Source organism: Chenopodium album, chromosome 20 (assembly GCF_948465745.1).
Source record: "Chenopodium album chromosome 20, dcCheAlbu1.1, whole genome shotgun sequence".
Lineage (NCBI taxonomy): Eukaryota > Viridiplantae > Streptophyta > Magnoliopsida > Caryophyllales > Amaranthaceae > Chenopodium > Chenopodium album.
In genome coordinates, this window is record NC_137853.1 from 8,383,908 (window position 1) to 8,397,570 (window position 13,663).

The 13,663-nt window shown below is 32.5% G+C and overlaps 1 protein-coding gene across 1 annotated transcript; it reads right to left on the reverse strand.

Moving 5' to 3' along the window:
• Positions 1 to 572: 572 nt before the first annotated feature.
• Positions 573 to 8,896, reverse strand: LOC145598070 (uncharacterized). Its single transcript, XM_081654368.1, has 12 exons — positions 8,563 to 8,896; positions 7,634 to 7,752; positions 7,444 to 7,550; positions 7,245 to 7,332; positions 5,174 to 6,182; positions 4,989 to 5,043; positions 4,761 to 4,842; positions 4,580 to 4,660; positions 3,762 to 3,866; positions 3,208 to 3,257; positions 2,901 to 3,021; positions 573 to 870 (listed from the first exon to the last, which is right to left on the reverse strand). The coding sequence occupies exons 1-12, from the start codon at positions 8,735 to 8,737 to the stop codon at positions 778 to 780; spliced, it is 2,085 nt and encodes a 694-aa protein (XP_081510494.1). The 5' UTR covers positions 8,738 to 8,896; the 3' UTR covers positions 573 to 777.
• Between the last annotated feature and the right edge of the window lie 4,767 nt (positions 8,897 to 13,663).

A 13,663-nucleotide genomic window follows, 5' to 3' on the forward strand; every position in this document is an offset into this window, starting at 1 on the left:
ATTCAAACAAAACATAAACCAAAGTTTACTCCGTAGCTACTATAAATCCTACACTTAAATGACCCAATACCTCGTCTGTAAGCCAAAACTTAAACAGCGCTTTCATTTTGGGTTAGTTAGCCACACCTGCACCATTCCAATGAATCGGATGACAGCATGACCTTCATTTACCTAGATAAGGCTCAAACCATAGTCACCAAGTGACTACATAGTCTATTTCACCTGGATTATTCTTGAAGGATCCAAATCATCTGCAACAAGAAATAATATCCAGTACACGTACACAAAAATTTTCCCCAACTTTACATGGATACACAAAAATCTCAATAGAAACTTGAATGATGGTATTAAATTTTACAAACAGGGGTTGCAGAAAAAGGCAAAAATAATAGTGAAAAAAAAAAAAAAAGAAGTCCTAATAATTTCAACTTACTATTATAAACATTACAATACAGCATATAAACATGAATATACATTACACCCAAAAAAAAAAAAAAAAAATAAATAAAAAACGGAATCCATTTATTTATAGCATAACTTGAAAGTGGAACAATGGAACCTGCAAGAGAAAGAGAGGAAAACAAAAAGGAGGAATTTGCATTGCAAGGCCAATGGCAATATTATACCATCATTATTTACAGCCCAAAAGCATAAAATCAAGATGAAAAACCAATTTGGAGGGGATTCTGAATGGATTCATCACATGTACTGCTATAAAAACAAGTTAGAGACACAAAATTTACACTTACAATTTGACCAACTCCCCACCAAAAAATGTCACATAATTTTACAATTGGATTTATCCTTTGCTTTTTGATCTTGCCTCGGGGTCGATGACGATGATGTTGCTTTTGCACTACTTCGGGGAACCTAGAACATCATCATAATTCACTTGGTCATATACTAAAACAAACTACTTAATCATAACACAAAATTACATAGGAAAACATAGAGATAAATGTTAGAAATCTAAACTCAAATGATTATAAATTATAAAATTATCAATAACAAGGAAATTCATCTTAAGTATGATAAACATAAAACCTTAAATACTTCGTATGATAACCAACTTTAAATATAATTTCACGAATTGGAAGCTCCAATTTCTATGTCATCAATTACAAGATCAAAGAACTTCAAACAACACATAAAAGGGTTTTTTGTTTTCTTTTGTTATAGACAGAATAAGTCGAATGACAATTACATTCAATAATATCTCTAGTCTCTACTCAAGAACAAATCCAAAATTTCAAAACAAAATAAATCCTAATATGTATCCCAATGATATACTTCCTCTATTCCAAGGCAAAAGTTCAATGATTTACATCTCTAATCATCAAGTAAAAATTATAAACCATTTGATATTATGAAAATGCATTGAGACAATATTGACAAGATCCCACATGACTAGGTTTTATCATAACTATAAAATACAAAAGTCAGTCAAAGTACTATTTATGAATAGTATCAATTGTCAAAAATAAGTCAACTAAAAAGAGCAAAGGGCCTGTTCTCATTGAAATGAACTCAGCTGAACTGAATTGAATATTTTATAAGAGAAGGAAATTAGGAGCTGAGCTGAACTGAATTTCAACGTAAGAGAACAGGCCCTAAGTATTTGTCACTATAAAAGTCAGTTGATAATAAAACATCTATCCACATTGAAGGGAGACCATGCGTCATGTGATATAAATATTACGTAACCATACACTGACACACACACACACACACACATCCTTATTTAAAAGAAAGATAAACAAAACTAGAAGAGTCATTTACAAATTACAGTAATTTTATAAATTGAGCATTCACTTCAAAGGTTATGACTTAAGAAGCAATTGAATTAGATGATGGAATGGGTAGGTGTTAAGTGTCATGATAGCTCTGAGGACTTTCCTTTAATTCTGAAGGGTATGGGTTACATTTGATAAACCAAATGAACATAACTGTAAGGGTTAATTTATGTCCATACAGCCATTTTAAACAAACTACTCAATTGGTACATTCAGACATTCAGTAACATAAATTTTTATCATACTAAAAGTACAAACAGCTGGTAACTATATTCATCTAAAAAGTCCAATGTAATTTTCACAACAAAAACCTAATGCCAATTTTATTGTTACCAAGCCATCAAAACATGTTGCATATCTTGTAGGGCAGACTGTGGGGAGCAATGGTACCCAACAAATTACACAATCCCTACCTTAGCATAATTGAAAAATCCCAGCTTCAAAAGTATTTTGTTAAATTGGTTCCAACCATAGACAACAGATCAAGCCCATATTTGGTTCAAACCCGGCATACAGCATACAAAACACTAAATATTAAGTTATTTAAAGGTTAATAACATTATGATGCCATGTGGAAAAGAATTTGTCACAAATTCCACAGCCAATTAAGTTGGAACCATACATATATATTAACGTTGGGATTAATTTAAGATATGTTATAGTAGGGATTAGTTTTAGCAAATGAACCAAAAGTATGGACTATAAAAAACAATTGTCTTTCTTGATAAACAGAAAAGCATTGATTCTCTTCTCTATCTTAACTTTTCCTTCAAGATTTAAGCCAAAATTTACACATCTGTAACTAGCCAGCCCCATCATTGTGGGATTAAACTCTGATAAAGATGTCACATAACTACTGGCTTGTACTAGAATTTCTCTTATTATAAAGATTCTAGAGCAACCCTTAGGCGCTCATTGGCTACAAAACTAAAAGCTTGACATCGTAAGACTAGAAAGAAGGTGCTAACATCTAATAACACAGTGCTGCTACATTTACAATGCAGAGCCAGAAACACAGTTAACTGCTCCATTGAGCACTAATATCAAAGATTACAAAAAAGAGCAATCAGCTTCTTATTTTTCATAGTTATTAAATCTCCCTCTCACCTGAGGACCAGTTATGAGCCTAGAATTGCCAACACTAGAAGCTTGCTGTGGGGGATTACGCTGCTGCTGCTGTTGCTCAAACTCCTGCTGTTGCAAAGCGATTGCCAATTGTAGATCGGAACTGCCAAGATAAACAGAAAAATATCATAAACCCCAAATGTAAAAAGGAAAAAAAAGTTTCACTAAAGCAACCAAACTATACCCAACAAAAAACACAGTACAGTACAGAACAAAATGACTTATCAAATCAAAGAGCACAAAAGGCAATAGGAGAAACAAAAGGTTATTATTTAGTTGGAATAATTACTTCATATTTGAGTCATTCGTTGCTGAGTTATCAATGCTAGCCAAATAGTCCTGCGAAAAAGAAAGAATTAGAAAAAGAAATCACAAAATGACAAGCCCTGCTCTTCAGGAGAATCACATCAAACTCAAATGCATTCAAGCAAAGCTAGTTGAATCAAATGAAAGAGAATTCCATTCATGGATACACACACACACACACACACACACACACTTATCCTCATTCCAATCCCCCCCACCCCCCCCCCCCCCCCCCCACCCCCAAAAAAAAAAAAAAAGAACAATAAAGAATTCAAATCATGTACATATTAAATTCAATAAGAGAGCAACATTGCCAGTAGTAAGAAGATTATCTCCAGCACCATTCAAATTTAGTTTCATGTAATTGATTTTTACATGTCCACAATGCAACCTGGTTAAGGCTAACACTAATAGCAGGTATAACCGTATAAGCATATATACTTCAGGAAAGAATGTATGGTTCAATTTAGACATGAGCACAGCACGACCAAGAGAAGAAAACATAGAGATGGAAAATTCAAATATAAAGGGACATACAGCAGTATTAGCTACAGCATTCTGCTGATCCCATGTACCGTTTGAACTGCTTTCCAGCCTAAATTCCTTAAAATTACTAGTCATGAACAGTGTATCTCCATTTACCTGCAGAGATTTGTTGATATGAACATAAGTTACACTATTAGGTTAAAAAAAAGAGAGAGAGAGAGAGACAAATGAGGATGGGAGGGGGAGAGAGAGAGAGAGAGAGAGCAAAAGAAGCCATGTACATATTGACCATGAAAAGAAATGAGCAATAATTTCCCTACTGCATAGTAGGTTTTGCCTTTATTGAATTTAAAATCATCACCTCTTGGCTATTGGTAATCAAAGTCTCAAAGAAACGTAAAAACATTCAGCAAAACATATAAAAACACATGATAATTTAAATAATATTTGAGCATCTCAGCCAGATATATAACCAAAAAAAAAAGACAAGAAAAAAGGATTTGTCAAACATAGTTCCAATCACACTTCCTTTATTCTTTTTTTTATTAGTATTGAATCATAATTTGTTTCACATTTGCCAGTGCACAGCTTATACCAATCAGTCAATCAAAGCCTTAATCCCATGAAGGGGTCGGCTACTTGAACCAAGTATGATTAGTAGGGGAGAAGGGGTCAGATTATATCAATAATAACTTGAAATTACCTTTTGGTAAAGTTGTAAAAAGTTAACATTATGAGAGTACATACCAAACTTTACATTAAAATCAACAGAGTAAGATTCCAAGCGAAACAATAGAAACAGAGGAAGCAATAAGAAAAATAAAATAAAAAATTAAAGATAATCATTAGAATAGAAAACATTTTGTTACCTCATTCAATTTTTCCCATACTAAATCAGGCTGATTCATGTATCCTTGATCTGTGGCTAAAAGATAGAGGTCGCCATCCAGCTGCAACAAGCAACAGAATAATGAAATTATCCGACAATGAAAAGCGAAGGACAAATAAGCAAAATTCACACTATGTGAAGAAATACATATATACACAAACCTTAAACATTGTGCTGAAGTGATTATTTCGAAAAAAAACACAAAGCTTATGGTCGTCGAGACCTGCTTGCAAGCAAAATAAGCTGCACAAAAAAAAAAAAAAAAAAAAAAAAAAAAAAAAAATTAAAAAAAATAAAATAAAAAAAAAAAAAAAAAGTTGGCATAAGGAAAGAAGTAATTTTACTGTCAAAAGAAGAGCAAATAAACAATTAAAACATGCATTATATACCCATAAAATGTCAACTGGCTGGCATTGCTTTTCAAGAAGTTGTCAATAAGTTCCCCTGAAATGAAGAGAAAATATAATTACAACTTTACAAGTGGAAGAAACATAGCCTTATGTATAGCACCCGCATGGAAATTGAAAATTAATATTATAAATCAGAAACTCGCTAAATTCAAAATTACATGTACCCTGTCTAAGTGATATTCCATGCTTGGGACTCACATCACAGGCATCTTTAACTCCGTTGTCAGCCTGTTCAGCCAAAACCACCTCACCTTCATAGACAGGTTCTCGATCTTCACAGAGTGTTTTTCCTGGATCAAGTATACACTCCTCCCCTTCATATATAGGTTCACTTCCATCAAGACTCGATGTAAAGGATTGAACTGCTTCAATGCTGGGCATTAAGCCACTAGATGGCTCATAATCAGCATGACCTGCAATCTGACTAGAAGTTTGTTCTGAAGATAGTTTATGCAACCCCTCACTGATATCTATTACAGGAGTCGACAAGCTTTCAGCTTCTTGATCATTTACTGTATCTTTTGTTGTAGTAGGCTCACTGAGAATCGCTGTGTCAAGCTTGCATTCCGCCAAATCATTTGACAAGGAAACTTCTCCAAGTTGAGCAGGAAATAATTGGTCATGAGACTCATGACCTATTTCCCTATCATCAGCTAAGGAAAGTAAATGAGCCTGATCTTCAGACGGAAGTAATTTTCTGTCAAAATGGTCATGCACATCATCACTGCCTGATACAGAAGGCTCTACATCTAACGGTCCACTGGTGCTTTGTCCTTCGGATACATGAGCAGAATCGATAGGTGACTTCGACATATGCACATTCTCATCAAAAGATATCATTACATCTCCTGCAGGGACTGCTTCTGCATTAGAAGGTAGATCAGCCTTTGATAATTTCAACACTTCAAACAACTGTGCCTCTTCCTCAGCATCTCCTTTTCCAAATATTTGTTGATCAGAAGCAGAACGTGGAGACTCGTCAAATGATTTAGCCCTTGAAAGGCTAGGTGAAGGAACACCTAAGGCTGCAGTAGTTGCAGCCGCAAAATCAATGCAGTCTTCATCAGATTTATCCTTGCCCACATTCTCCATTTTCCATGTTTCCAAGGCAACAAGATCCCCCATAAGAGTGTTATAAGATTTTGATCCAATTGCTTCAGCAGTCTCATGATCCTAGCAACCATATATGAACAGACATTATGCCAAAGGGAACAAGGAATAAGTAACAGCAAAAAAAATTATACTTGAACCTCAAATCTCATAAAGCATCATATAGCAATTATTGTATCATCAAATGAATAATTGAATATACTACACATTCTCTTAAGCAATATAAACAATAGTCTTAAAAAAGACTAACATAAAAATGCACGACTTATAATGTTAGATAAAAATCGGGGTGGCAAGTAGTGATAGTAGGATAAGAAAGTGTGGTGGCAAGTAGTAAAATAGGCAGCAAGTCTCAACCTCAATGGTCAACACCCAAGAATGGACATTGATTAAATATCCATGGCCAATTGGCCAGCCCCTCTAGCCTGTTCACAAGCAATTATTGTGGATGCCTTTAGGAGAGCTAAGAACATATGAGGTAGAGTTGTAGTGTAAAACATCTGAAGGGGTAGAGGCTGATGAAGGCAATTGGGAAATAGAAACAATAGCAGCCTAATGAGAAGGCTGTAAGTGGTGAGGAACAAGCTTAATGAGAAGGCTGTAAGTGGCAAGGAACAAGCTTAATGAGAAGGCGATAAGTGGCAAGGAACAAACCTAATGAGTAAGAGGTGAGGGGTAAAGAAGGCTAAAAGAGAAGCTAGAACCTAAACTCATTATTTAATAGCTTACAAGACCTTGTATCTTGATTACCCTACAATTCTTCTCTGTGTCTGGTTTGAAAAAATAACTCCTTAGATTAACACATTTATCACAAGGCATATTCATAGAAGCACCACAACAAAATTAAAACAACATATAAGGCATTGCCAGTATTAGACTAACACTATGCCCTTAGAAATCAGCCATGCATAAAATCTAAGGAGTATAAATGGGCTATATATAACTCCTTAGATTTTATTAGACTAGCACTATTTCCTAAAATTGACAACTCTATCCGGACAACTCAAAAATAGTATACATGACTATCACTAATGGACGAACAAGTATTCTCAAGGGCATAATTACAATACCAACTATACAAATAAGAAAAGGGCGTGCCAAATATCCACGATAAAAGAAGCATACCTGAGGATCAACTAACCAACCATGATACAATGGGATACCCAGAAGATCAAATATTGCACACTCTGGAGTAAACTCAAAAGCATCAATCCTGTGAAATACAGACCAGTTAAGTTGATTAAAAACTGGAAAGGACCTAGGCACAAGAAAACCCAAGGGTAAGCACTACCATGATAAACTTGAAAAAAGAATAAAATCAGACCTATCGAATTTGACATTTACATCAATGCCAGTCGTAAGACGCGGCAGCAAGTTTATCGCATCAGAAATATTTTGTTGTTGGTTTTCAACAAAACCTGCATCTTTATTCTGCAAACCATTGAGTTAGTCATAACTACCAACAAACACGAAATGCAAAAGTGATTTAGATTTCATATAGACAAGATATTTACATTGTTATTGCTGTCTGAATCGAGCAATCTCTCAGCAACTAATGAAAGTAGCTTCTCCTGTGAAACTTCACTTACATCAGCACTCAAATTCAATTCATTCCTCAACAGAAGTACATTACCTACATAAGCCCCAAACACCTTATCAGTAAAATCAGGGCTTCTTCATACTTCAGCATAAAAATGCCATATACCGACATCTCCTCCTCAAAGAATGCAGTGGCAGTCATACATGACACAGCAAATATCCCCATTATTTTCCATAATTTTTCGTAAGTAACTAGGTACATAATACTTCAATAGACTACATTAATTAAAATAATTCACATTCAAGAAACTCAATTATAAATTAAATTTTTCCTATTCAAATATGAAAGTCAAAACCAATTTAAACATTGACATAATTATCAGTATTTTCCACATTAGGAAAACTCTGTCCAAATCAATACTCCAATGCTCAACCAAAAGGCGCCACAAACGTAAGCGAATCCTAATTTTACAAATTCTTCAATCAAAAATCTTTGCCAGCTTTATAACAAACATCAAGATTCTCAGTCTCACTCAATATCCTAAACTCCGCCAATTCAAACTTACACACAATCGACATCCGAAAACAAGTAATTCAAACATTCACCACGCAAAATCAAAGAAAACGTCTTCATTACACAACTCAATCAACCGCATAAATTCCTTAATCCTAACCAATATAACAACAAAACCTAATCACAAACACAGAAATCAACAATTCAAGACAAAAAACAACTTCCAAAACAAGCATTTCAGATCAGAAAACAACTATAGGTTTCCGGCGAAAAATCACACAAGTCTTCAATCGAAATCGATTCAACAAATCCAATCAATCAACAAACAAATACAAATACAAACACAATCAAGAAAAACACGAAACCCTAGAAATGGAGGATAGAAATTACAGATAGCGATGAGAGGACAAGGTCCATTGTCATTTTGAAGAATGATTGGAGTAGAACGACCGAAGAAATTGATTGTCTTCGTTTTGTGAAGAACAGTTTCAGAAGCAGTTTCATCTGAAGATTGTTGTTGTTGTTGTTCTTGAGGTTGTTGTTGTTCTTCCGAAGAAGAAGCCATGGTAGACCTCTGTGGTGTTAGTTTAGGAGGAGAGAGAAAATAGAGAGAAAGATCGTTGTAATGTTTTTGTTAGGAGTAGTGGATTTTGAAAGGAAAAAAGAAAATGAGATTGAATTGAATTGAAATGTTCAAGTTTTAAGTGTTTTTCCGTGATTACAGTTTGGCTCTAAAATAAACGAGTTTATAGTGTTTGTAGAACGTACGTGCGGGTTTGTGTGAGAGAGTCCCGGTTAACAACCAGTTTCGATACCTCTTCCGAGTGTTTGACCAATTATGAAACGGAGCGAGTAGCTGAGTATATAAAAATAAATAAAGTAACATTAAAATTTCTCGGCCTTTTGGCTAAGATCATGTGAAGTAACATTAAAATTTTGTAATGGTGTAAATATCGAGTGCAATTTAAGTTAGAGCCTAATTAATAATATTTTGATTAGACGATTTACGAAGAGACTTTTCTATAGAATTTCTTTTAATTATAAAAGAGAGAAAAATGTTTAATAAGTTGCTAATAAATCATACTCAACCAAAGAAATAAGTCACAAACTTTGTATTCTATATATAGAAAACTTGAATGGGAGGTTATCAATTTGATTTTAGAAAGTATTTATGTTGAAGTATGACAAGGTTATAGAGAGATATTTTATGTCATTAAACTCCTATTCTAATATCAATCCTTTCTTAGCAATTAAGCATTGACTATTAGGTTTGGTAGTTGTATTTAGATAATTGTATCCTTCACAACTTGCCACTATCATTCATAGGTAGGGGTTTAAAGTCTTGGTTGATACTAATAAAATAAGATCGATTAAACTTTGTTTGTGGCTCTCCCTACACCCTACAAAAGTTTACTCGAGAAAATTAAAGGCGTTGAAATATAAGAGGTTACTTGACCTGATAAAAAAAAGTATTCAATAATAAAAGAAATATTGAATAAACTACTATAAAAAAATTAGATAAAATATTATTTCATCGTTGCATCTTTTTTTTTTTCCTTCTAGTTAACAATTACTCTTAAGAATTGTGACTATTCTAATAAGAGTTCACTTAACTATGTTTACTTTTTCTTCATTGGTAACCAAATGTGCTTGGTGGATGTGGTGGATAACGAACCTTACCTTTTCTTTCTCAAGCGTTAACTAGTGTAGTTCAGCTTGTTGACCGAAGGAGAAAAAAATGTAAACATGGTCATATCACATATGTGTGAATGTGTGATGATATGTTTTCAGCCTGTCAAGTGCATCTCAGCGCATAACTGCTATCATGCCATGCATTTACAAAATATATAGGAGGGTAAAATTGTAAATTTGGCAAGCTTATGGAAATTAGCTGACTCTATAGTGTTACAGTATAATGTATTATTATGCATGTATAATACTTTGTATACCATTAAAGAATAAGTTTTTTTAATAGTATTTTTTGTATACTATTATGCATGTAGTGGTACTTTTTACCATCTTTTAAGTTCCCGTCAAAAAAAAAAAAAAAAAATGTTGAATATTTTCCCCCAAAATACTTACCACCTGTCACCTAGTGATACATTTTTTTTCATCCTATATATTTGCTATGCGCTGAGGGTTAACCCTATTCTGTCAACTTGGTCATGCAAGAGTGCAACTGTGCAAGACTAATTGAACCATCGGACTGTCCAATAATAATTGTTGGGCAATAGAATTATAGAAGCTTAGCTCCGTAGAGTTAGAGACCCGGTTTAAGTAACTAAGAAAACTACGCGATTTTTTGTGGGCTACATTTGTCAACTGGATGTGATGGGCCTTTGAATTTGCTACATGTCTTCTATCAATAATGAAGGACAGTTTCTACGCCTGAAATTAGACGGCCTTAACCCAATAACATTCCTTTTTTTTTCAAAAAAAAAAATTTTCAAATAGATTTCAATCATGTTGATTTTGAATCATACTTTAAGGTATTAGGTGTAAAAATTCTAGTATGGTCACTCTCACAATGACCATCACTATACTCAATTTTCATTGGCTGATTTTAGATTTATTTTTTTGCTTGGTCAAACATTCATTAAGGGTATTTAAGGTATTTTCCTTTTTTTATTTCATTTTCTTATTTTTCATAATTCAATTTATTATTTTCTGAAAATATTATTTTAATTTTCGAATTAATTTTATCTAAATCTAATTTTAATAAAATCTAAAATTAAGATTAAAAAAAAAAAATCGAAAATTTGTTCTTCGTCGTTTATCGATGTTCATCAATGTTCTTCCTAGTTCTTCCAAATTTTTCATCAAATAATGAAATCAACCACGAATTTATGTTCCATGTACCTTAATTTCAATCGCGCATCAATGGAAATCGAAAAATAGGCTAGATTTATACAGCCATTGCGCAATTTTCTAGTTCACATAATCGGTTTCTATCATCTTCTCGCAAGGGATTCTTAATCTTTGAATTATAGATTTTAATTGTACAAAGTCAAGCATCGAATGCGAAAATAGCGATTTTATGCATTACGATCTAAAAATTTTAAGTTTTTCGGTAATATATGTTCGTAAGAAAATCTGAGAAGAAACGGTATCACATTTTTTCACAACCTTCTTTGATCCGAAAAATCGAAGATCGAAATATAAAACTTGTTTGTGATTAAGGTATTGACCAGAATATAAATATGACATAGCCTTAACTGAATTTTATTAATTATAAAAAGGTAATGACCGTACACTATATTGGACATTTCCAATTAGCATAATAGAATTTAGTTCGATGGAAATTCTCAATACAATGAACCTGGACAATGATTTAAATTAATCAATTATTTGAAATTATGGAATCGATATCTTTTAAGTCTAGAAATTGCATTTTAATATTGGAAATCACTTATTCTAAATAGGATCTTTTCCTAATTTTCTATCTTTTTAAATTTTGAATAGATTATATATTGGAAATCAGAATAGGATGTTTCCCTAATTTATTTCCTTTAAAAGTTAAATGATTTTAAATTTTAAATTATCTTTTAAATTTTAAAAATATTTTACAAACAAAAAAGTTAGGGTTTTTTGATTCACATGCTTATCATCCCCGCATACTCTTTATTGGTTTAGCTTGAAAACTTTATTGGTTTTTATCAATTATTTTTAAGTCTTACGAATTTATATTACAGGCGGAAACAATACTATAAATTCTATAAAAGGCTATTTTAGGATTAGATTGACTTTACTAATATTTATCTTATGATATCTAATCTGCAAGGATTTATTCCTGTTTAACAAAATACAATTTTATATTGATCTAAATATTCTCTAAAGGGATATTGGAATGCACATTTTGGCGCCAACTTTTGGTGGGAAAATAAACCATTTTGGCGCTAATTTTATGCTTTATATTCGCAGCTAAATCACCAATTGAAAGCAGCACAGTTCTTCTTAATTTCAATATCATCTGAAATGCCTCCTAGTCCAGAAGCAGTCTTTGATCATGAGTTTGACATATTTGAATTTAGGTTATTTATAACTCATTTACTTTATAGTATTGGAGAAAAAAAGGTAAGCGACATATTGCATGCTTGTGGCCTGGGCAATTACCTACGTTAGAAATGGTTATTGCCGATGAAGTTACAGTGTATCGTATGTTTAAAGGATTGCCCTATGATGACAACCCGGATGATGGGCCTCTTCCCGGAATGTTAGGTGATGATGTAAGTCATGCAAAAGATTTAATCGAAATACGCATATTTATGAAAAGACTAATCATCGTTTGTGGTGTAACACAAGCCGAGTCTTTGATTGATGATGTAACCGTGTCAGAGTTTCTTAAAAACATCTTTCGGCTCGAGCTGAACTCCTACTACAAAGAGCAACACATGTTCAACAAGTTACCGTTGAATGAGAATGAAAAGCGTGTTCTTGAGATTGCGGAGACGCGTTATGATGTTGTTTTAAATGAAGAAACATGGACTCCAAATTGGTTCACCAAACGTACTGAAAAAGTTCCCAAGATAACCGTATTTATTGATTTTATTGATCTTACGTTGGATGATTAGATGTTTTTAATTGTAATAATTAACGTTTATGTTATTATGTTTTTAATTTGATGATGAGTCTAGTTAATTTCGAATAAAACCATAAGGGTTTTTGCTTTGTTTTTTATTTTTTTTATATTTGTGTGTCATAATCATTATATTGAATAATACGGAAATTGTTTTATTGTTGTTGCTATATATTATGCATAGGTCAATTTTTAATTTATATTTTATTTGGAGAGAAAGTTTATACTTACTTAAGTTATTATACTATTCTTGCCTTAAAAAAAACAACACTTTAATTAAAATGTGCTGAGATTTAAATCAACAACGGTTATGGTAAACTGTGCTGAGATTTAAATCAACAATAATTTAATACTTTAATTAAAAGAGTAATAGAATAATTTGCACCGTAATTATAGGCACTTAATATGGAATAATTAGTTATGGTAAACTGATTAGTTTATGGTAATTAAAATCATATTCATGTTAATAACCAAAATTTATGTTAATAGGGGATTATTGAACAACATTGTAATTAGCGCTACAGAAATTTATGTTAATGATTTCTGTATAATATTGTAATAAGAAAAGGGTTCGATTTATTAATTCAATCAGAAATCGTGTAAAAGGGTTTAACATATAATCAAAAAGGTCATTACCTTAAGAAAATAATGAAATAAATATAAATATAGAGAAATATATATTTCATAAATGTTTACATGATATTTAACCCTTCATGAAACAATATTTGCGTCAAGTTAGAGGTCCTTCCTACATTATGTTAATAATAAAATTATATAAACACAAATATTGAGGTGATTTAAATACTAATCTACGTATATGTGTATTAACCAAAAGATGTATTTGTCAATACCAATTATTAGACTGATTACATACAGCAACGACAATCTATAATAAAATAAGGTTGAAAAGATATA

Bases quoted from the DNA above. Each gene is read 5' to 3' on its own strand.
- LOC145598070 (XM_081654368.1), bottom strand. From the start codon at position 8,737: ATGGCTTCTTCTTCGGAAGAACAACAACAACCTCAAGAACAACAACAA. The intron at 7,333-7,443 runs GTCTGATTTTAT...TGTATTTCACAG, and splicing joins GTAAATGTCAAATTCGATAG to GATTGATGCTTTTGAGTTTA. The intron at 6,183-7,244 runs GTATGCTTCTTT...TATGGTTGCTAG, and splicing joins GTTGGTTAGTTGATCCTCAG to GATCATGAGACTGCTGAAGC.